At 40.0% G+C, this 27084-nt stretch overlaps 1 protein-coding gene across 2 annotated transcripts in view; it reads left to right on the plus strand.

Annotated features, from left to right (window-relative positions):
* COL26A1 (collagen type XXVI alpha 1 chain) overlaps nucleotides 1–25443 on the plus strand; it is a 452146-nt gene extending 426703 nt beyond the window's left edge. For both annotated transcript variants that reach the window (XM_040423518.1, XM_040423519.1), the window contains exons 5-15: nucleotides 8314–8464; nucleotides 11086–11124; nucleotides 11686–11793; nucleotides 13250–13393; nucleotides 13562–13654; nucleotides 14463–14506; nucleotides 16181–16243; nucleotides 17084–17128; nucleotides 19768–19812; nucleotides 23185–23269; nucleotides 23964–25443. In XM_040423518.1, the coding sequence (XP_040279452.1) occupies nucleotides 8314–8464; nucleotides 11086–11124; nucleotides 11686–11793; nucleotides 13250–13393; nucleotides 13562–13654; nucleotides 14463–14506; nucleotides 16181–16243; nucleotides 17084–17128; nucleotides 19768–19812; nucleotides 23185–23269; nucleotides 23964–24118 (972 nt within the window). In that variant the 3' untranslated portion in view covers nucleotides 24119–25443. The remainder of the gene's footprint in view (nucleotides 1–8313; nucleotides 8465–11085; nucleotides 11125–11685; nucleotides 11794–13249; nucleotides 13394–13561; nucleotides 13655–14462; nucleotides 14507–16180; nucleotides 16244–17083; nucleotides 17129–19767; nucleotides 19813–23184; nucleotides 23270–23963) is intronic.
* The last annotated feature ends 1641 nt before the right edge of the window (nucleotides 25444–27084 follow it).

Below are 27084 nucleotides of genomic sequence, written 5' to 3' on the forward strand. Positions count from 1 at the left end.
TAAAAAAACGAAAAATAGCTTTAATTGGTGTGGTTTTTGCATTCCATGCAAGAACAGAAAAAGAACAGAAAAATTACAAAAGAGTACGCTAATCAAAAGCACCAATAAAGATAAAAAATTTGAAGTAGTAGGTGAGATGACTTGTCATAGTAAAGGGGTTATATATGTACTGGAGTGCCCTTGTGGCCTCCAGTATGTTGGACGGACTATTAGACCTCTAAAAGTCTGCATACAGGAACACATAAGAAATATAAAAAAAGGTCTTGAAAGTCATGGAGTATCGGCCCATTATAAAAAATACCACCAAAAAAACCCAGAGGGTCCAAAGTTTATGGGAGTGGAATCCGTACAAAACCATTGGAGGGGAGGCAGTCTTTTGGAAAAAATCAATAGGCAGGAAACCAAGTGGATATACGAATTAGGTACACTACAGCCGGGAGGTCTAAATGTAGATTTTGACCTGCAGGCTGTATTGAATTAGTGAAAAAACGTTATACTAAAAAGCATGCTCATGTGAATGGGGACGTAACTACATGCGTCTTCTTTCCCCTGGGGATGAGGAGAGTCCAGTATAGGGTTAATAGCAGGATAGGAAAATACTGTGGAAGAACACACCTGATTCCTGATTAGTTGCAAGGAAGGAATAAGAAGGTGGGGGAGGGAGAAAACAAGTGTGCCCCTGACGAAGCTCTAGGAGTGAAACCCAGGTCGGGCAGAAGCAGCAGATGCTGGGAATTTTATGTGTTTTAAAAGCTGTTTTAAGAAAGTTGTCTTGTGAGTATGGACAAATAAAAAGTTTTAAAGAAGTATTACGGAGCTTCACTATTGCAGAAGCCATTCTTGTCCACAGAATACTTTCAGGAATCTGAAGAAAGGAAACACAGATTTGTCTGTGGTATATACCATTTGAGTCTGTGTGGGGACTGAACCAGATTGTATGGAAATGTGGCTGTTTCGACAGAATAAGAGCAACCTACCACGGAGAGATTACATTTACGCCTTGTGTGATACGCAGTGTGTGAGTACAATCAGTGCAATGCAGGTTATTGTTACATACGGATTTACACTATTATAATTCCATTGGTTGCAGGATATCTACTTGAGGGATATTTGCAGCCCTCAGGCTCTCTCTGCAAACGAGGAAGTGAGAAGGATTAAAGAACTTGCATACTGACCTTGACCAGAAGCGCGGTCCGAACCCTATATATTGTACCTGTTTATAACGTGATTGAACCCACATCACTTTTCGGACCTGCTGCATAGCATTATTGCGGACTGGTGATTTATTTATTTCTTTACAGAGTGTACTACACACCAAGGAAATTGTTTAAAATGCGCAAGATGTCGGGCCCCCAGTGTACGAGATGTGGATTTGAGAATGGCTGTTTCTTACATATGGTCTAGCAATGCCCGACTATTCAAGGTTTCTGGTTAGAGGTTCATACTTACTGTACATTAACTCTAAACTCGGCCTTCCAAATATTTGAACACCATCAATAAGTTTATTGGGGCTAGTTAACGAAGTTGTCCCCACAAAACACAGTAGACAACTTTACAGACTCCTACTGTATTATGCGAGGAAAACTATACTCCTTAACTGGAAGCTGCCCAAATGTCCTACGTTGAAACATTGGATACAACTGATTAACTCAAATCTGGAACTATCTAAATTTGTATATGAACAGAGAGGAACTCCTGACCGTTTCATGAAAGTATGGGATCCCTGGATCAACGGCCAAACAATGCTACCTTGAGTTACATATGGTCTTGTCCACTCCGATGGGGGAGTGTATGTCTGGAAGTGTGTATGGTGTCTGGTATATCTTTGATGTAGAACGGAATCAATGCTATTTTTTCCTTTTTTTTGGTACTGACTCTTCTAATTTCGAGCATTTTTAGCAAATGTATTTTGATATTGTGATTTTTGATACTGACTTAATAGGGTATAACAGACTGAGTGTATCTATTTGCATGTAAGCTTATCTGTTTCTCAGAGTGTATGCAAATTGTTGATAATCTTTAATAAAAAGTTACTATTAAAAAAAAACAATGGGAAAGGCTCGTGTCCAGCTTAGAGTCACGAGTTGTGGGGATCAGAACCTTTATAATCCTCTGATTATACTATCCTCTGTAAAGACTACCAGTCAGAGCGATTGTCAGCTCACAACTGCCCTCATTGGTCCCGGGCTGGTTAGCTGAGATCACTGGCTGTATGTAACCGCTGCAATCTCAGCACTGTCACCATGTATACAGACATGGCGACAGTTTAGTTCCATGACGAGTATATTTGTCATAGAGCAGTAAGTAGCAGTGCTCCATGACGAGTATATACGTCATATAGCGATAAGGGGTTGGCACCAGTTTAGTTTTGTGAAGGAAAGAATTACAGGTGGCTTTCTGTGGCGGCAATTAAAGGGAATAGGTCTTAAGTCTGAGCTCAACAAACATGGCTGCCAAGTGTGTTGTCTGGTAATTTTGACGGAGTAAGAACAGAGACGTATTAGGATTCTGCCATCCGTGAATCACTAGTTGGCTGATTAAATCAATATCCGATTGGCTGTTAAAATCTAAACTCATCCTTCTTATATTTGCCATGTTAGAAAAATGGCCACATGTGCTTTTCATGATGAGTAAGCAGATGACCGTACTGTTATTATGGAGGTGATATTAAATATAAATCGGATTTATGTTAGAATTTCATAACCGTGACTAAGAAGGGATTGGTCATTGTCTTCAGTTATTATTCTCCAGAACAACTCTCTCAAACATTTAACATTGAGGCATCCCGGGTGGAACAGACACATATTGTTCTTATAACTTGAGTGTACAAAATCAGATTTTGTCAGGATCGTAGACTTGAGTGATAGGATCATCATTCAGCTTAGACACATCATGCATAGATGTCCAAATGGATTCCAGGTGATCCTCAAGCAGACAGATCTCTTTTATTCTTCAGCATTGTTAGTGCATCCGTAAAATAATCACAGATGACTGAATAAATGATTGTCCCATGAATTAATAAGAATTACAAGTCCATGTGGAGTATTTATTAGACCTATACATAAGGGCTCATGCACACAAACGTATTTTCTGTTTTGTTTAGTTTTTATTTTTGCGGACCGCATGCGGAACCATACATTTCAATGGGTCTGCAAAAAAATGGGAAGTTACTTTGTTTGCATTCCGTTTTCCGTATGTCTCATGCACACGACCCTATGTATTTTAAGTTTTTAAGGTCAACAAAAAACAGATCTGCAAAAAATACGGATGACGTCCATGTGCATTCTGTGCGTCTGGCCCCTAATAGAACAGTCCAATCCTTGTCCATAATGCGGACAATAATAGGACATGTTCTATAGTTTTGCGGATCAGACATACGGAAACGGAATGCACTTGTAGTAACTTCTGTTTTTTTTTTGCGAACCGATTGAAATGAATGGTTCTGTATACGGTAAAGAAAAAGGAATGGACATGGAAAAAAAACACGTTTGTGTGCCTGAGGCCTAACGGACAAGGATAGGACTGCTCCATTAGGGGCCAGCTGTTCTGTTCCGCAAAATAGGGAATGCACACAACAATCATCTGTATTTTTTGCAAAATACATGTGGTCGTGTGCATGAGCCCTAAGGGTGATTATTAGTAATATATTAGTTGCTTGTGAAGAACTTGTCAGACTGTGTTGGAAGCTTATTTGAAAGCCACTAATCTCCCTAATAAGAATTTCTAATGTTAAGATAAGAAAATCCATAAAACAAAAAATTTGACACATACCTCTTATGCCAGCCTAGTGTTTTTTTCAAGACTGACATAAGAAACACCAGTTTTAATCAAATTAGCTAATGTCAGTACAGGGAAGAATACTGATTGGTTGGGTATTGGTACCCAGCAGGTATATGAAGACTTATTTTCAGGCAATGTTCCAAAAAAAAAAAAAGCATGCAGATGTGGAAGCCCATCTCAGTCAAACCAAATATTCTTCCAAAAAGTAAGAGTGATTTATCTGTACACAGTTGTTTCGGGGTTCTTTCCTTTCATTAGTACAGAAAATGGTACTGGCTAGCTGGATGAGGTGACATATGTATGGCTAGATCACTCTTCCTGTTGGAAGAGTCTCTGGTTTGGATGACATGACCTAATTTACATACGTTTTTACCATGGATTATTGCCTTCAAAATAATTCTTCATACACCTACTGGGACCCTTCAGTGAGAACTAGTATCTAAGGCACCTCATCCAGCCAACCAGTGCCCTGCTCTTTACTAATGAGGCACAAGAACCCAAAAACTGAGGCCAGATTAACAGCAAATGGTTCTTTCCTGAAAATTCAAGTTTAAGCACATCAGTTGTAGTTCTCAGTATGCTTGGAATGGCAGATATTACACAAATGCACTTGCCACAGTTCTTTCAGGTTATGCAGCTGTACAGGTAGTTAATAGGCCAAGGTGTTTCTTTAGAGCGGCAGCATGTTGTGGGCAGCACAATGGCTCAGTGGTTAGCACTGGTGACTTGCAGCACTGGGGTCCTAGGTTCCAATCCAACCAAGGATAACATCTGCATGGAATTTGTATGTTCTCCCCATGTTTGTGTGGGTTTCTTCTGGGTACTCTGGTTTCTTCCCACACTCCAAAGACATACTGATAGGGACCTTAGATTGTGAGCTCCATTGGGGACAGCTGCAGAATATAGTAGCGCTTTGTAAGAGCAGTACTCTAGCTGACTGCAACATAATCATCCGGACATGGGGTGCAGCACTTTTCTCTTGCCTCAAGGCAGACTCTAACATCAGATGAAGCTCTGTCTACACCTTTTTTTGAACAGGTTGCCATAGTTAAAATGTACACTTCCACAATGTCCTCTGCAGGATGTGGATATTCTCCTATGCAGATGGGCAATCTGCTCCAATGTATGTCCAGGCCCCAGAAAAAAAAACTCCTGAACAAATATGCTGTAGACCCAATAGGTCCTCTTTGGTGTGGCTTGTTTTTCTAAGTTCTTTTCTGACCTGGCCCTGGATGGCTCCTTTGTCAGCTCCTACATTTTGCTTCTGCTCTCTTCTGTGGCTAGACTCAGATTCTCTCTGGCACAAATCTGGACTGGTCTAAACTGGATTAACCCCTCCTCTGTAAATAGAGAGGGTGACAATGGTCCCATCCAGTGGTGGATGTGAATACGGCCTATTAACATCTTGTGTATGTATCACAGAGACCGCAGCTGGGAGCCCGCTGTCAGCATGGGCCCCCTTAGAGAATGCAGGGATGTTTTTTATCATCCCTGCCTTCCTGAGCACTGCATACAAAAAAAAAAAATTATATTAAATGTCCCCCAAGGGTCTTGTATGACCTTACTGTATGTGGGGCACAAAGTATAATAAAAAAAATAATATGTGTAGATAAAGACAAGATTAAAAATTTATAAAAAAAAAAAAGTCAAACCACAGTTTCTAGCCCTGCCCCCGGCAGTCATAACCCATACACACCATATATCAAAGTGACCATTATGTAAAGGGAAAAAAAACATTTAGTTGCATGTTGTGATGTTAACAAAAGAAAATGAAAGAATTTTTATATATACAGTCGTGGCCAAAAGTTTTGAGAATGACACAAATATTAGTTTTCACAAAGTTTGCTGTTAAACTGTTTTTAGATCTTTGTTTTAGTTGTTTCTGTGATGTAGTGAAATATAATTACACGCACTTCATACGTTTCAAAGGCTTTTATCGACAATTACATGACATTTATGCAAAGAGTCAGTATTTGCAGTGTTGGCCCTTCTTTTTCAGGACCTCTGCAATTCGACTGGGCATGCTCTCAATGAACTTCTGGGCCAATTCCTGACTGATAGCAACCCATTCTTTCATAATCACTTCTTGGAGTTTGTCAGAATTAGTTGATTTTTGTTTGTCCATCCGCATCTAAAGATTTGACCACAAGTTCTCAATGGGATTAAGATCTGGGGAGTTTCCAGGCCATGGCCCCAAAATGTCAACGTTTTGGTCCCTGAGCCACTTAGTTATCACTTTTTGCCTTATGACACGGGGCTCCATCCTGCTGGAAAATGCATTGTTCTTCACCAAACTGTTGTTGGATTGTTGGAAGAAGTTGCTGTTGGAGGGTGTTTTGGTACCATTCTTTATTCATGGCTGTGTTTTGGGGCAAAATTGTGAGTGAGCCCACTCCCTTGGATGAGAAGAAACCCCACACATGAATGGTCTCAGGATGCTTTAATGTTGGCATGACACAGGACTGATGGTAGCGCTCACCTTTTCTTCTCCGGACAAGCCTTTTTCCAGATGCCCCAAACAATTGGAAAGAGGCTTCATCGGAGAATATGACTTTGCCCCAGTCCTCAGCAGTCCATTCACCATACTTTCTGCAGAAGATCCATATGTCCCTGATGGTTTTTTTTGGAGAGAAGTGGCTTCTTTGCTGCCCTTCTTGACACCAGGACATCTTCCAAAAGTCTTCACCTCACTGTGCGTGCAGATGCGCTCACACCTGCCTGCTGCCATTCCTGAGCAAGCTCTACACTGGTGGCACTCCGATCCCGCAGCTGAATCCTCTTTAGGAGACGATCCTGGCGCTTTCTGGACTTTCTTGGATGCCCTGAAGCCTTCTTAACAAGAATTGAACCTCTTTCCTTGAAGTTCTTGATGATCCTATAAATTGTTGATTGAGGTGCAATCTTAGTAGCCACAATATCCTTGCCTGTGAAGCCATTTTTATGCAACGCAATGATGGCTGCACGCGTTTCTTTGCAGGTCACCATGGTTAACAATGGAAGAACAATGATTTCAAGCATCACCCTCCTTTTAACATGTCAAGTCTGCCATTTTAACCCAGTCAGCCTGACATAATGATCTCCAACCTTGTGCTCGTCAACATTCTCACCTGAGTTAACAAGACGATTACTGAAATGATCTCAGCAGGTCCTTTAATGACAGCAATGAAATGCAGTGGAAAGGTTTTTTTTGGGATTAAGTTAATTTTCATGGCAAAGAAGGACTATGCAATTCATCTGATCACTCTTCATAACATTCTGGAGTATATGCAAATTGCTATTATAAAAACTTAAGCAGCAACTTTTCCAATTTCCAGTATTTATCTAATTCTCAAAACTTTTGGCCACGACTGTATATATATATATATATATATATATATATATATATATTTCCCCTTTTTTTTATACATTTTTCCTCTCTATAAAAACAAAAATACTAAAATGAAAATAACATAAATATAAAGCCCCATGTGTCTCTATAAAAAAGGCACAAAAATTATTCACATAACCGAATGAAAAAAGTTTATGGCTTGCCATGATTCATGTACTAAAAAAAAAATTTAAATACACCAAGTCAAGTAGGGGAGTAAGGGGCCAGTTTTTATAGCGATTATCCCATAAAAAATATTCTACATTATTCAAACCAGCGCCTGGATCTGAATACTTTTGTAATTGCATGTGATAAAAAAATGTTAGTTTAGCCACTGCAATTTATCTGTATTCTGTATAGTCCCACCTGCTGTTTGCTCTTTTTCTAATTTATCTGTCCACCTCCTTGAGATGGAAGCACATGCTCAGTTCCATCCTTCAACTGCCACCACTTGCAGTAGAAAAGACACGCCCCCTAAGAAAGTGCACACCCCTAAGCTGCCAACTTGAAATAAATCTAGCAGAGCAATTGGGACAATGAGTGGGGTTCTCTGGATCCATATGAGGTACAGGGCTGGTTCTAAGTTTGTTAGAAAGAGACTGTCGTGTACTATATGCTATTGTATTTTTGTATTTTACATTAATCATGGTATGAACCCTTTAAATGATTAAAATGTTGTGATGGGATATTGCTATGAAATGCCAGCACTGTATGATCGGTGGGATCTGACCTCTCGGATATCCAAAATCCCATTGATAAATTACTTTTTAAGTTTATTCTTCACAGCAGCTCCACCAGTCATCTAGATTTTCAGGGAGCCACAGTGGGGCAAAAAAACACAAGGGAAGCTGCAAAAAACTAGTGCTCTGGCCCCTTATTCTCAAGATCTCTGTGGGTCCAGGAGGTTGACTCCCATCATTCATAAAATAATAACGTATCCTAGTAATATACCATCACTTTATAAGATGGAATACCTTTAATAGTCATTGATCTGAATTCTAATCACATTCTACAAATCTTGATAACATCTCACTAATCAGATCTACACATAGTCAACAACTGTCCATAGAATTGTCCATTGCAGTAATAATCATTTTATATTTTATCTATAGGAGCTATAGTACATCATTACAATATACTAAAGCTTTTATTTTCATTCTTTTAAGATTATCACACTGCAAGCAGCAGAGAAAGCATCAGAAAATGACCTGCCCATCACAAGAGGCACATCGGTGTGGAATGAGGGCTACTTGCCAGATGCCATCCCTCTGCTGAGTCCAGGAAGCATATTCAGGAAATCGATCAAATCTACACTAGGTGGGAACAAGAGAACAGTCAGTGTCCTCTGCAAGCTGCTGCTCCAATGCTCCAGTCTTTGCTCCATGTGCAGTCTGGTTCCGTATGTCTGTTCCGCAGTCTTGCAAAAAAGCTATCACATGTCCTATTCATCAGTTTTGTGGACAAGAATAGGCATTGTTACAATGGATTTGTAGAAAAATGGATGCCACATGGACGTCATCTGTATATTTAGCGGATCCACATTTTGCAGACTGCAAAATACATATGGGCATGTGAATGCACCCTCTATGGAAATAGAGCATAAGCACAGACGTACCACCGAACTGTACTGTGGTAGAGAAGATCACTTCATCCGCAGCTGGAGCTGCAAGCACAAGAGGCTCTAGGAACAGAAAAAATGTCAGATTAGTGGGGATCCGATCCCTGGCACCCCCGCCGATAAACTGTTTGAAGAGAAGGCAGCCCTTGTACGAGCACTGTCTTCTCTGCTCTGTTTACCTGCTCGTGGCAGCAACTGCAGTGGTGAGCAGTGTAATTACAAGTATGGCGTTACAATTCACTTCTATTGGACGGCTCTGTAGCATCCATTTGAACAGACAGAGCCGTCCCATAGAAGTGAATGGGGACGCCATACTTGGTAATTACACTGCTCACCACTGCAATTGCTACCGCAAGCAGGTAAACAAAACAGAGAAGGCAGCGCTCGTGTGAGCACTGCCTTTTCTTCAAACAGGTGATAGGCAGGGGTGCTGGGTGTTGGACCCTGCTAATCTTTTATTGATGACCTATGCTGAGGATAGATCATCAATAGTAAAAAGCAGACAACCCCTTTAAGCACAGAGTAGAACTGAAACTAAACTGTGAGCTCAGGAGTAAACATGGAGGATGGGTACAAGGCAGGAACACAGGCTGGGTGACGCAGGTAAATCAAAGGAAATTACTGAAGCACAAGTCTTCCAAAAACCTTTGCTCAGACACCCTTTCAATGGCGAGGGTGCCTTAAATACCCAGGGACCCTAGGACTAGTGAGCGTGCATACAGGCCCTTTAAGGCTAAGGCTACACATGTGTTGCGTGACAAAAAGGGTACAGCTACATGTTGCACCAATGTCGTGTGACATTTATTGTGATAATAGTCTATGATATCGCACATACTGCGACAGTCGCACAAAAATCCAACTATCATTCCAATAAATGTTGCGCGACATTGGTGAGACAAATGTCGTTGTGTAGCCCTAGCCTAAAAGACCGCAGGTGAGTGCGAGCATGCCGTAATGGTACAGAGACTGGAGCAATGGAGACAGCAGCTTGCAGACAACACTGGGCACTGACCGCTGATGTAACAGTCAGAAGTGTGTACTCTGAGCATCCCGTTATCTTCTATTCACACTGCACACTGCTGTATATAGGATGGAAATAGAATGGCTGATACCCACTCAGAGCTTCACAATCCTTACAGAGGTTCTCTGTGTGACATTTAACAGCAAGGTGGAGAATTGCAAGGCGGCTGCCAAACTGCTTTGCCCGTGTGATGAGTCATTTCAAGGAGCTACAATATTTTTTAGCAGCCAGTTTCTGCCATATTACTTAAATGGAGGGAGAGCTTGGTAAGCAGAACGGTGCACGTGAAGAGGGTTTTATTCCCACAGTACACAATGTAGGAAATCACAGCACACGTCAGACTTGAGAATACGTAGAAACATACAGTACCAAGGGAAGACATGCACTAGTAATTCCCATTCACTTCTCAGTCTCTTTGACAAGGATACAAATTTACTTTTTGGATCTCGAGCCTTGTTCACACTGTTATAAGAGAATAGACCAAAGAGAAATAAAATCTGTAAGTGCATGAAGCACTGTGTAGATGCAGGACCATGCACAATGAATGCTATGGAAGTGTAGCAGATGCACATAGTGCTGTATGTGCATCTACTACACTATATTAAAGGGAACTTGTCATCCTAAAAATGCAATACAAGCTGCAGGCAACATGTTATAGAGCAGGAGGAGCTGAGCAGAGTGGTATACACATTTTCGGGAAAAGATTCAGTAAAACTTGTAATTTATTCATTTAAATTCCTGCTCATTCTAGACTTTGAAGTCCAGGAGACGGTCCTATCAGTGACTGACAGCTATCTCTAGATACACAGTCATAGAGGGAAGGCTGATAGAACTTCCTCCTTGACTTCAAACCCCTGAATGAGCAGGAATTGAAATGAATATTTTACAAGTTATACTGAATCTTTTCCCATAAATCTATATATCAATCTGCTCAGCTCCTCCTGCTCTATAACATGTTGCCTGCAGTTCAGACGCCATGTTCAATTTGACAGGTTGCCTTTAATATTGCCATTGGATCCATGAATTCACAGATCAACAAAATTGGCACAAATTGCACTAAACTTACAAAATGGTGCAGGGTGGCATAGGTAACAACACTCTAAATCAAACAAAACAATGGCTGATCTTAGGGAGACAGCTACGGAAAACACTGTGGAGCCTCATTTAAGAGTCTCGACACAGCAATCCAAAGTGCAAACACTCTAAATCAGTTACCCCTGGGTCCCCTTATTGAAATGCTACCATATTTATCATTTTTAATTTGCATTAAAGTTGATTGTGCACTTTTCGTTTGTACAGGCTCCAAAGGAGATACTATTGAAGAAAAAAAGACAAGAGGTAATAAAATGATCACTGAATGTTTTGTTAGAAAATATTGTACTAATAATACAATAGCAACTAAAGAATTTGAGTGGTTAGACAGAGGGAGGGGACACCCTCTGCCCCTGATCGCCCCTCTTCAAATCGCAGAATGCCAAGCGATTGTCATTGCAGCCATGTGCTTAGTGAAGACACCCAGGCCTGCAGTTTTGGTACTCTTGTTACACTCTGCTACTTTATTCCACGCTTCATATTAGCTTCACATTAGTCTCTCTTTGAAGGGACTGAAAAAAAGTTTAAAAAGTTTAAAGCTTTTTTATGGGAGTTAAATATTAATGGCATAGCCTCAGGATATGTCATCAATATCTGATCGGTGGGGCTCCGACACATGGCACGCCTGCTGATCACCTGTTTAAAAAAGTTGTGGAGCTCCAGTGAGTGATGTGGCCTCATCCGTGGCCACTTTCATTGGTTATATGGCCTTTTGGCAGCTCTGTCCCTTTCAAGAGAACGGGCAAGGGCTGCAAAACCAAGCCCTGCTATGTTGCTCACTCATCATCTTTGTTGATTTTCTTACAGGATTGCCTGGAATGCCAGGACCACCTGGATCAATTGGACCTGTGGGTTTACCTGGATCAAAAGGAGACCGTGGAGAATTGGGTGAAATTGGCCGTGCTGGTCCCCCAGGTTAACAGATATTCTCAGTTCTATTTATTATGTTTATAACAGCAGATTGCTTCAATGGAGAAAGAGGCAAACAGATTTTTAAAGAAGGGGCTTCACGTGTATATGTAAAGCAAAATTCCTGTCTACACAATAGTTTTTTGTTGTTGTTGTTTAGGGGTAAAGACAGTATTGAGGTAATATTCTTGTAAGTATATAGTGGCTTAGGTCCCTGGTGGTCTAGATTATCTATTACCTGTGGTGGTTTAGGATGATTATGGGTTAATATTAAAGATCCCTGGAAATCTAGGCTAGTGGAGTAGTTAAAGGGGTTTTCTAGTATTGATGACCGCAGCCTTCCCTTCAACCAGCTGATCGGCGGGGTTGCTGGGTGTCCGACCCCTGATGATCTGATATGGATGACCAATCTTAAAATCCTGGAAAACCCCTTTGACTTTAAATACAGTTTATTAATATATGGTTTAGGATGGTTTTAGTGGGTTAATGATGCTATAAAGTGTTTTGTTTTTTTTATCCATTTTTATTTAGGGGTTATGCAGTAATAAACATTGATGAAATTTCTAGATGATAGGTCATCAATATCAGATCGGAAGCGGTCCGACAAACGGGACAAATGTTCCAAGTTCAAACATGATAGGAAGACTAAGTTAATTCAAAAATGACATAAAATCTAAAAAACAATATTAAACAAATATAAACTTTTGACTTCATTAATATGATTAATCAGATGCAGGTTCTTAATTCCATTTCAGCTGTAAACAATATATCAAAGGCATTTCTTGCTTCTTCCTGACAGATTTTAAAAATAGTTAATGTGGACATAGGAAAGCTGGGAAGTGCAACAGAATTTATGTTTAGAAACTACTACCATATTAAGTTTAGTAGCAATGGATATTACTACCAGATGTACACTTCATATCATTAATATTAATGGCCTATTTAGTGTTTACCACCTAATTGTTGGCTTAGCTGACTCTGAAAATGTGTCCACATGTCCTAAAAATCTGTCCCAGAGCACTAAAGGTCTGTCCAACCAAAAAATGTATCCCAATGCACTAAAATTCTGTCTCTGAGCCAAGAATGTGCCCCAATGCACCGAAATTCTGTCTCTGAGCTCAAAATGTGTCTCAGTGCACCAGAATCTTGTCTCTGAGCCAAAAACTTTAGACCACCTCTAAATTAGTCTAATCTGCGTCACTTTTATATGCCAGAATTGTAAGTTGCAGCTTCATATATGTATCTAAAAAATTGACAAAAGCTGTCGCAACATACATTATAGCTTAATATCAGGAAAGGTCGAGGATGTTGGAAAAAGTCATACTTTTTGATGGATTTGAATGATAAAGAAATGTATCTATGAAGAATGGCAAAATTTTGGTGCAAACCATGCCAAGAAAGTAGAACCCTTATGAGAGTAAATGTGGGCCTGTATGTTAAATATTCTTTTACCTTATGGTAGGGCCTATTGGACCTCAAGGGCCAAAGGGAGAGACTGGAATTCCAGGACCACCTGGCCCTCCAGGGCCACCTGGACCACCAGGTGCTCCCATCTCTTTACCAGAGGGTGTCTTGTACTCTTTACAGCCGAATACAGAGAGAGAAAGTGAGTATTGTTCTCTTACTAGAAAGCTCTTCAAATTTCATGTGGAACCTCACAAATTAACAGCTTTATGCATCTATCTATCTATCTATCGTTCTATCATAGGTACATTAGGTTTCACTGATATGGATTTCTGACTTGCATGTTTTAATGTCATGTTTTCTCTCATAGATGGCGAACCACATTTGGTATCCACTATAACAGATACTATAATGTCTGGACTTCCAGGACCTCCTGGCCCACCGGGGCCTGTTGGCCCTCCTGGTAAATTAATTTGAATAATTGTAGCTCTTATGACCCCTGTATTTGTCAAATGTCAATATTAAAACTGTCTATTATGAATTGTATGTACAGACTTCAGGGAAGATATATCAAACTGGTGTAAAGTAGAACTTGCTTAGTTGCCCATAACAACCAATCAGATTCCTCCTTCCATTTTCCAAACGAGCTGTCCAAAATGAAAGGTGGAATCCTATTGGTTGCTATGGGCAACTAAGCTGATTCTACTTTACACCAGTTTGATAAATCTCCCCATTCATAGCTTAAAACCACTGGTGATCTGCTAGAGAGATATCACACATGTGATATAGTACTGTTGTAGTGTTGTTTTTCCATAGTAATAATGTTTTGACCAGCACATACCGTACATAAGCGTGTGTATATGTACAGTGGTCCCTCAAGTTACAATATTAATTAGTTTGAGGACAACCATTGTATGTTGAAACCATTGAAAGTTTAGTAATCGGTTCCAAAGCCCCAAAATGTCATCCAAGATAAGAGAAAATGAAGATTTAAGAAAAATAAGCAGATAACTAAGGCAGATAAAACAAGTTCTTACATATAACAGTCAAGAATAGCTGCTAACTAGCAACCAATACAGCATTTTTACCAGAGAAGTGGCCTTGATTGGTTGGATCTGAGTCTCAGGCATTGTATGTTGAGTCTAGTTTCAACTTACGATGGGTCAGAAAAGACCATTGTATATTGAAAATATTGTATCCTGAGGGATCACTGTATTGTATAAAATATCTATTATGCACAATTTGCAACTGGTGTCATTTTGAACTTCCAGGGCCAAGGGGACTTGCAGGACCAATGGGCACTCCAGGACAACAGGTAAGGAGAAACCTGCACTGTATATAGGATGTAGGATGACACAAAAAGCTGGCTGGGACCTTTTAGCAATACAGATTCACACATTAAGAAATGGTACCAACTTACTGGATCTTTTGCCGTTTATACATAGAGTGTTTGATAGCAAAAAAAATACGCTCTATATTGTCCAAAAAGAAAACCATGAAAAGCAAGGAGTTCCAGAAGCAGGTCCCAGGTACACCAAAACATGTGAATGTAGGAGGCTTAGAGGGCATGGGGACATGGATTATCATTTTCTGTTGGTGAGAAACCCTTGATGAAAATCCATTAACAAATGAAGAAGAAATTGTTAGGGATGGGTAAGGCCATCCATGTAAGAAAGTTTGTTGTTGGGGCCATATTGTGTTGGCTTTTTGAAGCTCCTTGGTATCATCTTACTCTAGGTTGGATTATTGATAGCCTGGATACATTTTGGGGAATGGAGGATAAAGTGTATTTTTCATTGGCTATACTGTAGATCAGTTTATTGACTTTAACTATGGATTGTACCGGTCAGCACAGTTTGCCATATGCAACCAATTGAGTGGCACTGTGGATTACTTTCAAAGCTCTCAGCCCTGGTTTTTCTTTTTTGCTGTAATTACACTTTGAAATTGTACCTTTTTATATGTACTGTAAATGCGGGTCAGTTAGCTTCTTACATCATCTGAGTCATGGAGTCCCCCTGCAAGCCCACCCATCACACTGTGAATGATATACCCCTGCCTGCTGCAAGTCATCTTGGTGAGATCTCACAAATGCACTGTAAATCCTCTTTTCCATCTCCTCTGCTGACATGCACACTAAACTCAGGTGTATTCACCAGAGGTGAAGGGAAAGCGGATTCACTGTGCATGCACAAGATTTCAGACGTTTTGGGATGATGTGGGGCAGGCAGGGAGTGTCAATCACATTGAGAAGGGCAGGCTTATGGAGGTAACTCTGTGACTCACAGTGTAAAAAATGCCCCCATGAAGAGTTGCACTTACATATAAAAAGGTACAATTTTAGTAAAATCAGCAAAATGCTGAGAAAGAGTATTCAGAATTTACTGATGATTGACTCCTTATAAATTGCTGTATAACATTCCTGAATCGGGGACAATGAGTTAGTTTAGCAATCCAACTGTGTTAACCATCAGTACAGGGGCTTAGCTATATAGGAAGCGGCTGCCTTGGGGCCTGAACTCATAAGTGGCCCACCTACTAGGAGGAGGACTAAAAGATTTCATTGTCAGTGCCCACTCAACAGTATTATACAATGACATTATATACAGTGACACTGTAGGAAACAGGCCTTGTCTGAGGGTGTGATCTTGACTAGCCTCAGTAGTGGGGATTGCTCAGGAGTTGGGAGTTGAGAGGAAGTTGTTGGGGGGAAGGAAGGGTGCAGTTAAAAAATTTGCTGTGATGCCCGATAATTTCTAGTTACGTCACTGCATCAGTACTATTTCTTTTGACTAACTGGTGTGACACCTAACTTGACTTTGGGTAAAGCCATTGAAGAGGTTCCTAACTATGGTCCTGTTGGTCTAAGTGTTGGTGGGATTTGGGCCTGGAGCTTTTGGTGTGCCGTTTGGCAGTTCTTACACCTGAATGTAGTCTATTGTAATAGGTTTATTATTGAATCCTCAATTGTTCCACATTTATTTCGCAGGGTAAGCCAGGACATCATGGTCAGCCAGGGGTGAAGGGTCAAAAAGGTGACCAAGGAGACAAAGTAAGTGCATTGCTTGTGTGCTTTGTTTTTCTCTTCCACATTATTTGACATTCACCTAAGGGTACTTTCACACTTGTGGCAGAGGATTTCGGCAGGCAGTTCTGTTGTCGGAACTGCCTGCCAGATCCGGTAATTCGGACGCAAACAGATGCATTTGTCAGACGGATCCGGATGCGGATCCGTCTGACCACTGCATTGCAATACTGTATCCTTCTTTCCGGTTGTCGTCCGGAAAAACGGATCCGACATTTATCTTTTTCAAATTTTTAAAGGTCTGTGCATGCGCAGAACGCAAGACCGGATTTATTTTTCTGGAACACTTGGGGCCCGATCTGGCATTAATGCATTTCAATGGAAAATAATGCCGGATCCGGCATTCCAGCAAGTGTTCAGGATTTTTGGCCGGAGAGAAAACTGCAGCATGCTGCGGTATTTTCTCTGGCCAAAAAACGTAAAAGGGACTGAACTGATGCATCCTGATGCATACTGAACGGAATGCTCTCCATTCAGAATGCATTAGGATAAAAACTGATCCGTTTTTTTCCGGTATTGAGCCCCTGTGACGGAACTCAATATCGGAAAATAAAAACGCTAGTGTGAAAGTACCCTTAGTTGGATACACACACCTTCATATATAATGTGTTCAATTAGCTGGAAATGTAACTATACTGAATACAGTAAATAATAATCCAAAAATTCAGTTTATACGTTACTAAATCATAAAAGCCAGAAATGTTACCCTGTTTATTGTACATATCTCTGATGAGAGAACATTGTAATGTGGATTTGCAAAAACTTCTTGTTTTCTTACTCTTCATTCATAAATATCACATATTTTAGGGGGAACCAGGTCTACAAGGAGAACAAGGACTTAGGGGTCCTCCTGTAAGTACAAAATGCTCTCTATATCTTGCTCAGTATAAAATTAATTAATCACTTAACAGAATCTGTTATGGCATGGTTATATCTTTAAACATACAGGGAGTGCAGAATTATTAGGCAAGTTGTATTTTTGAGGATTAATTTTATTATTGAACAACAACCATGTTCTCAATGAACCCAAAAAACTCATTAATATCAAAGCTGAATATTTTTGGAAGTAGTTTTTAGTTTGTTTTTAGTTTTAGCTATTTTAGGGGGATATCTGTCTGTGCAGGTGACTATTACTGTGCATAATTATTAGGCAACTTAACAAAAAACAAATATATACCCATTTCAATTATTTATTTTTACCAGTGAAACCAATATAACATCTCAACATTCACAAATATACATTTCTGACATTCAAAAACAAAACAAAAACAAATCAGTGACCAATATAGCCACCTTTCTTTGCAAGGACACTCAAAAGCCTGCCATCCATGGATTCTGTCAGTGTTTTGATCTGTTCACCATCAACATTGCGTGCAGCAGCAACCACAGCCTCCCAGACACTGTTCAGAGAGGTGTACTGTTTTCCCTCCTTGTAAATCTCACATTTGATGATGGACCACAGGTTCTCAATGGGGTTCAGATCAGGTGAACAAGGAGACCATGTCATTAGATTTTCTTCTTTTATACCCTTTCTTGCCAGCCACGCTGTGGAGTACTTGGACGCGTGTGATGGAGCATTGTCCTGCATGAAAATCATGTTTTTCTTGAAGGATGCAGACTTCTTCCTGTACCACTGCTTGAAGAAGGTGTCTTCCAGAAACTGGCAGTAGGACTGGGAGTTGAGCTTGACTCCATCCTCAACCCGAAAAGGCCCCACAAGCTCATCTTTGATGATACCAGCCCAAACCAGTACTCCACCTCCACCTTGCTGGCGTCTGAGTCGGACTGGAGCTCTCTGCCCTTTACCAATCCAGCCACGGGCCCATCCATCTGGCCCATCAAGACTCACTCTCATTTCATCAGTCTATAAAACCTTAGAAAAATCAGTCTTGAGATATTTCTTGGCCCAGTCTTGACGTTTCAGCTTGTGTGTCTTGTTCAGTGGTGGTCGTCTTTCAGCCTTTCTTACCTTGGCCATGTCTCTGAGTATTGCACACCTTGTGCTTTTGGGCACTCCAGTGATGTTGCAGCTCTGAAATATGGCCAAACTGGTGGCAAGTGGCATCTTGGCAGCTGCACGCTTGACTTTTCTCAGTTCATGGGCAGTTATTTTGCGCCTTGGTTTTTCCACACACTTCTTGCGACCCTGTTGACTATTTTGAATGAAACGCTTGATTGTTCGATGATCACGCTTCAGAAGCTTTGCAATTTTAAGTGTGCTGCATCCCTCTGCAAGATATCTCACTCTTTTCTGAGCCTGTCAAGTCCTTCTTTTGACCCATTTTGCCAAAGGAAAGGAAGTTGCCTAATAATTATGCACACCTAATATAGGGTGTTGATGTCATTAGACCACACCCCTTCTCATTACAGAGATGCACATCACCTAATATGCTTAATTGGTAGTAGGCTTTCGAGCCTATACAGCTTGGAGTAAGACAACATGCATAAAGAGGATGATGTGGTCAAAATACTAATTTGCCTAATAATTCTGCACGCAGTGTATATATTAAGGCATAATTATCAGGAGTGAAGGAACATTTCTCAGGATACCTAGGGTGGACAACATTCCATGTATAGAAAATGACACATTGAGCAAGTCAGGCAAGAGTCATCCGACCGATTCAACTATTAACCCCTTCATCCCCAAAGGGTTTTTTATTTTTGCGTTTTCGTTTTCTATATCCTGCCTTTCCGGGACCATAAGTTTTTTATTTTTCCATTCACATAGCCATATGAAGGCTTGTTTATTGCGGGAAAAGTTGTACTTTCTAATGGCACAATTTAATATTGCATACAATGTAGTGAGGAGCTGTAAAAAAATTCCAAATACAGTCTGAGTTTGATAGACTCATACAGTAGGTGGATTTCTTGCAGTTTGCAAAGTCTTGCAAATCTTGTGGCAGGCTGAAGAATTGCACCAACTGGTAAAACCAAACTGGAGACTCCTCACAGAAATATCATCAGCTTTAACAACTCAATGCGCTTCAGGGAAACAATATGGAATGCTATTTTATTTCCCTGAAACACTATGAGTTATTAAAGTAAGACACAAGATTGATTGCAAGCTATCCTAGATTGAGAGGATAGGGATCTTTATAGCATCCCCCTCATACAGTGTTTATAATTTATTTTCCTCCTTTTTAAGTAATAGCCAGTATGGTTTGAACACCTCCCTGTACATACTTTTTGTGTTGGCACAATTTGAATTGTCAGAAAATAATATCCACTGGTGCTATGAGCAAGCAAACATTTTGGACTAAAATTTTGTTTCATTAACACCAATTTGTCTTAAAAAATGTGACCTGAATTATGGCTTTTTGACCATGTCCACATTTACTGTAATTTTCTACATATGGTGAACGACTAGTAAAAACATACATTTTACCACAAATTTATTGCACATCACCATTTGCTGGTTACTTTGGAGTAACCTGCACAGAAAATGTGGACCTTTATAACACTGCATAAAATGTTAATATTTCTATTACTAGGGCGAACCTGGATTGAAAGGAGAAGACGGCCATAAAGGAGAAGATGTAAGATATATTTTTGTTTCATGTTATAAATAGAGGTGGATTAGTGTAAAATAATAAGGGTATCAACGCTATAAAATAAGAACAGTTAAAGAGGTCATCCAGGGAAAGATATTTAGGTCATCACTATCAGATCTGCTGAGGTGCGACACTTGAGACCCCCGCCGATCAGCTGTTAGAAGAGGCCATGAGCGCTGCAACCTCTTCCTAGGCCAGTGACATCACTGTACATCGGTCACATGGCCTAGTTGCAGCCCAGCCCTATTCAAGTCAATGAGGCTGATCTGCAATATCAAGCACTGCCACTATACGATGTACGGCGTTGACCTTGGATAGCTGCCGGGAGCCTGCATCACTCAACACAGCTCCAGTTCCCTGAAAAAGCTAATTGGTGGGGACGCCGGGACTTGGACCCCTGTTGATGTGTTAATGGTTACCTATCCTGAGGTTAGGTCACCATTATCATTTCCCAGGTAACCCCTTTAAGGCTACCTGCACACAGGAATTTTACACGAATGTCTGTGAAGATTTTTGTGTGTTTCTTCACCAAATCTTAATCCTCATCAAAATCTACATGTGTTACTTACCACATTTGACTGCTTTGGCGCATCATGAGGGAATGGGGATACAGTGTTGAGCCAGCCTTGGAAGGGAGAAAAAACTGTTTAGGTTAATGATCACAGTGTGTCATGGAAAAATATGTAGTGGACAAAAGAGATTAATGTTTTTTAATGATCAGATCTAGAAGTGGAATCTTGGAAATCAAAGCTTTATTTAATTTTAGTTTCTATATGTAGTGCCATATATTGACAGATAAATATCATCACAAAGAGATTCACAAGTGTGCAATGCTACTGTTATCTTAGGGCCTACAAAATGTGATACGAAAAAAATTCTCATGGAGTGTCTAGGATTTGGGGAATGCAATATCTCCTTATGGAGAGTGCCTTAGACATCATGAGGAGACTTATAGGCCAGGCAACACTCCTCTAGAATTCTGGAAAGAATGTATGCAAATCAGCTCTTAACAAGCTCTGCCTCTAATGCCACCAGTAGTAAAGTAGCTATCCTATAAGTCAATGATTGACATCTTAGGAGGCTTTGAAACATGACTTGGATAATAATTTAGCCAGCAACTCATCTGTAGACAGCTGTTTTGGGGTGTTAGAGTAGCTTCCTCTACTAAAAATAAAGTTGTCGAGGTTGAAGCGATTCACCAGCGGGGGACATCCTCAGTGTTTATTTATACACAAAGACACAAACACAAAGCCAATCAAAGGTTTATGGTATAGGACACTGACCAATCAGATTATAGATAACAGGGCATGATAGCCTCATGTCAAGACAGAGCAGGTTATGCTGGAATGTGTGGACAGGGTCTGCCTAGCCTTAGCCCTTGGAAACCAAAGCAAGTCTTGTAGCCCACCACCCCCGTCCCACACCTTATATTGGAATGTCCTTAAGCAGTTTGGGAAAGTTTGTTTAAAGACAAGATGGAGTCAGTTACATTAACAGGGGTGATTTCCCCTCATCAGAGAAGAGAGTACTGGGCTAGAGGTCTAGGTCAGGATTTCAGAAATACAATATCTCCTTATGGAGAGAGCCTTAAATGGTGTGAGGAGTCTTATAAGCCAGACAATGCTCCTCTGGAATTCTTGGAAGAAGGTATGCAAATGAAGTATTAACAAACTCTGCCTCTAATGCTATCAGATGTAAGGTAGCTATCCTATAAGTCAATGCAGATGAGATGCTGGCTTTTTTAATTTCCGAGTCATGTCTCAAGGCATCTAAAAAGGTTGAATGTTGACTATCTTATATCTGGTAGCATTAGAGCTTGTTAAGAGCTAATTTGCATACCTTTTTCCCATGGAGTGATCAATGTAACTACAAAAGAAGCAGAATTCACCAGCTCTCCTATATTGTACATATGTATTTAGGCCTCAATATTAACAATTTTGAAATGAATATTTTAATTTAGTTACTTACAAATGTTAGGAAGGGCCCAGGCTGTATCACAGTTGGGGGTGAGCGAATCAAGCTTCGGACTAAAGATCTGAAGTCGAATTGTTCAAAAACTTTTGTTTTAATGCTGTACGGAGGCCTCCGTACAGAATTAAAATGTATGTGCGTCAGTGAGGCAAAATTCGTTAAGTCCGAAGTCATGCAAGACTTCAGTAAATAACATCGGGGTTTGATTCAAATACTAAAAAATTTTAAAACAGGAATCCGAAGTCAGCTTCGATACCGGCTGGTACCTCAGTACAGTAGCACCTACATTGTAATTCTGTACAGAGACAGGTCTCCGTACAGCATTAAAATAAAGTTCTTGAAGGAATCAACTTTGGATCCGAAGCTCGATTCGCTCACCCCTAATAACAGGAATTATTACATTTTACACTCTATACTTGCCAAAAGTGGCTTCGAAAGATTGAATGTGAGCATCATGTGAACAACTCACAACCTACCAGGGGACATGTACAGTACTTCAGCCAGATTTTCAAAGCAGCTGGCCAGAAAATTTTGATCTGTTTTAATTACGGCTACTTCTCCCAATATGTATTAATGTTGATAGTTCCTGCCTTTTACAATATTTTTCATGTTATTCTGCAATACTATACCGGTATATAGCAGAATTAAGATTCTTACACACTGGATATAGAGAGCACATTTGGCATCCGCACTGGAAAAACTTTCAGCGTATATGCCATATCTATCCATAGGATCCTATTGACTTAAAGGGATATTTGAATATGTATGGCATGTCAATAGGGTGTGCCACAAATGTCAGACAGGTGTGGGTCTTCTATCTCCAGAACAGGACCCTGAAGTGAATAGTAGGCAACCACCCTCCATTCACTACTATGGGACTTCTGAAAATAGCTGAGCGTTGGAGCAGCTATTTTCAGAAGTCTCATATTGGCGAAAAGAGAAGTGGCAGTCCTTCTGTGGCTTGCTCTCAATTCACTGCTATGAAAATAGTCATGCGCGCTTATTCAGTTATTTATAGAGGTCCCATAGCAGTGAATAGAGAGTGTACCGTGCATGTCCAGTCACTTCAAGACCATGTTCTTAAGTGAGATAGGAGCTGGTACCAGAGGTGGGAGCCATTTGACATTTATGGCATATATGACAGACACCATTGACGTTAATGGGCTATGTCAGGGTTGCACCCAGGTTCCAATATTTGTAATGGCAATAGTGAGTTTCTCTTGTCTAAAATACTAGAATGCTTTGCAGAAACCCCAACAGCACCGCATATTCAAGTGTGAACACAGTTTAAATTAAGGACATCCCTGCTCCCTCTATAAGAGATGCTGTTTTGGTCTTATTTTCTCCTCATTGATTGCAAAGTAACAGAAGGAATTTCTTTTATAGGGAGAGTCTGTCCAGCAGCTGAGAGAAGCTTTAAAAATTTTAGCAGAGAGGGTGTTAATTTTGGAGCACATGATTGGAATACATGGTGAGTATATCATATACAGAATGATTATCAGAACCACTTGTTAAAGGGGCATTCCGATCTATAAAATGAATGTCATATTAACAGAATATACCATAAATATCCGATAAATGTGTCTCCCGCTTCTTGGACCCGGCGCTATCTCAATAATGGAGCCTTTCGTTGTTATGGGATTTCTGCATAATAGCCAAGTACTGGCTCAGCTATTTTTGCAAGTCTCATATGCGTGAAAGGAAGAGCGGCCTGCTCTCCATTCACAGCTATGAGACTTCTGAAAATAACTGAGCGTGCTTCAATTGCATGGTTATTTTTGTGAGTCCTATAGCAATGAATTGTGAGTATGCAACGCATGTGGAGTGGACTTTCCATTCACTTTAAGTCTTCATTCTTTAGATAGGAGCGGGTCCCAAAAAAATCTCAGCTATCAAACAATTATATGACAATGATATGGCATAAATGTCCCAAATGGAATGATCCCTCTAAATGTTTTGACATATATCTCTGAGGTTTAGGCAATAACTAAGTGTGAGTGGAGTCTTATAACTAAAGTTCTCTTACAAACATTACTTTCTTATGAAATTCTTTCAAAACATCCAGTATTTTCTTAGTCTACATTCAGATCTCCAATGTGTAATCTGGTATTCTGTTCTGGGAGATGTGAACGTAGACTTACATAAATGTTCCCCTCTTTCCCCAGATCCACTTTCATTTGTGGAGCCAGGCTCTGGTCAGGACATTTTGGCTTCTATTACTTCCAAAAATATCAAACAGAAACATGAGCAGCAACAGAGATATCAGACGTTGGACATCTTTTCATCACTGCTGGACGACAGTGAATCAAGTCAGAACTGACAATAACATGGACCTCTTTGTCTTGTGAAATCTGAAATCTCCAGGCAGCTTACCACAGAAAGATGAATGGAGAGAGCTTTACAAATGTTATGGCATGTCACTGCAAGAAATTATAATGGGAACCAGATACTTCATGTACCGCAAGTCTTAATTAGAGTATGAATCAATGTTCCAATTGCAAATTATGTGTAGAGACAATATTTCTTGCACAGCTATTTAGCAAATTACACAAATGTATCAGTTTCCATCCACTGTTTGCTTTGTAACATATAAATTATGACTTAAGGCCCAAAGTCCCAAGCCACATTTTGGGTATTCTTATCTTATAAATCAGATATAGTCATTTTAATGTATGTTGTATGTCATCAAGATAAGAACAATACGGACCCTGGACAGTTCCAGACATCATTTCTTCAACAGCTCAATGACAAAATGAGCATTTATTATATTAAAATTTGAAAACATTAGCTTGGAAATACTCATACTGTTGCATATTCACAAATTATGTATGGAATTTTTCATGCACATATACTTATTTTGGATTATAATCTACTGTTAAAGGGGTATTCTGGAACCTTAAAACCGGTTGATAAAGGGAGGGAATAAAAAAAAAAAAAGCCTTATTCACCTACTCATTCTCCCGCTGAAACAGTGTTGGCGGCCTTTGTTTCCAATGATGTCGCAGTGAAATTACTGACTACTGAGCCAATCACTGGTCTCAGCAGTCATCTGGGGTAGTCACTGGAGTGGATGACATACTCACTCCTATGACCCCTAAGACTGGCTGCAGCAATCATGTAGACGGCGACTTCATCCTTGTAGTGGTGGAAAAAAAGAGTGCTAGGACCAGGGGCTGTGCGGGTGAATAAGGCTTTATTGTAGTACATTCCTGACCTTCAGGAAAAAAAATTGGGGTCCCAGAAAACCCCTTTAATTTTTGCAAAGCAGTTTTCTCCTAATCAATATTGTATTGCACATACAGTACAATACAAAAGACCACTATATGCATTTCACCAAAAACTCAATACAGTATATATTTATATATATATATATATATATATATATATATATATATATATATTATAGTAGGTTGTATATATATATATATATATATATATATATACACATCATACTAAAAGGGAATTTCTACCTTTGAATATCATTTTGTGTTTTCAGCCTAAATGTGTTAAAAATTCAGAGTTGATTAATTCTTAATTTATCGTTTATAGTGATCTGAGCTTTGTTTTTTTCTGATACAGAGCTCCAAACCTGTGGTGCACTAAATGCCGTCTAGTGGTGGATGGAGAGAGGCAGGTTATCATAGAAATCTATGGCAGATTTTTTCTGAATCAGAAAGATCGACCTGTGACCACTGTAAGAATATGATATGAAAAATCAATCAACGCATCATTTTTCTAATTTTGGTGTTAAAAGGGAATATTTACTTTAAAGTCATTTTTTCACTTAGACCATAGAAAGTCAATGTTCAGAGACTCAATGTTTAAAGATTGCATAAAGACATCTAAGCTCACTGTGTTTGGAATACTAGTAAGGCCATATGATAAGGAGAGGTAGTGCACTTTGAGATCAGTAGTACTTTCATCAAGCAAGAAGAAATTGTTGCACCTACCTAAAAATACAGTCATTATTTCTTAATCAGTGAAGGTAATATGATAATACATCAAAGGTGAGGCTGATTCTTGGCACGTTTTACATTGCAGGTGCCTATAACATTAAGTGTGCCTACAGACAAGGAGTCTACGTATATTGAAAATATGATTTAAAGGGGTATTCGCATTTGAGACCATGCGGACATATCGCTAGGATATGCCCCCATTGTGTGATAGGTGTGGGTCCCACCTCTGGGAATGGCACCTACACCGAGAACGGAGCAGGGAAGGTGGTGGCCGAAGGACCCCACCACAAAGAGCTCTCTCAATAGTAGTGAATGGTAGCGCACCATGCTTGTGCAGCCACTGCTCCCATTCATTTCTATGGGACCGACTGAAATATCCGAGCCAGTGTTCGGCTATTTTCGGCGGCCCCATAGAAATTAATGGAGGGCACCTGTGCATGCGCAGTGCGCCTCCACAACTTTTGGGGCTCCGTTCTTGGTGTACGTGCGGGTTCCAGAGGTGGGACCCGCACCTATCAGGCAATGGGGGCATATTCTAGCTCAAATGGGAAAACCCCTTTAAGTTGATTCTATGGGCCAGATTTATCATTAGCTCAAGTCAGAATAATGGAGGGAAAAAGTCGCAAAAAAATGCTCAAACACTAAAACTGCGCACAAATTTGCGACTTTTTTCTGCTCTTCACTATGCTTGCCAGTTTTCTGAAAATGGGCGTGTTTTCTTATGTAAATGAATCTCTAGACAGATTTACTATTGGGACTATTTAAAAAGTCGCAAAATAGTCGCAAAACAATGCGCAATTTCACTCCAGTGAGAACCATGCATATCTTATGAGACTTTTTAATAGAACATGCGACTTTTTCATAAAAACATGCAACTTTTTCGTAAGGACGTGCGACTTTTGTAAAGCTGCTTACTGACGGATAAACTGCTACCGTCAAACCCCATTTATTACAGTCTTAAAGGGGCGATCATAAATCTGACTTGGCTAAAACTGACTTTAGCCATATGTGAAAGTGGAGTGAGCTGTCAGAGTCATGATAAATCTGGCCTTATGTGTTTATACACCATAGACGTGGCCCATGCAGCTACTATAGGGCCCAGGGTTGCCAACCTAAATATTTCATAACCATGTCCATTATACCGATTTTTACCAAAAAAAAATGTTCCACGTAATTTCACTCTTTTAAAAGGTTTGTGTCATCTGAGAATATGCCACCAATGTCAAATAGGTATCTCTACGATGGGGCTTCCAAAGAAAAGGAGGGCATATTCTGTCACTAAGGTTCAAATGCTGAATTTATATTGCAGTTTTGATATAAACCTAACTAC

Source organism: Bufo bufo, chromosome 3, assembly GCF_905171765.1.
Source record: "Bufo bufo chromosome 3, aBufBuf1.1, whole genome shotgun sequence".
NCBI lineage: Eukaryota > Metazoa > Chordata > Amphibia > Anura > Bufonidae > Bufo > Bufo bufo.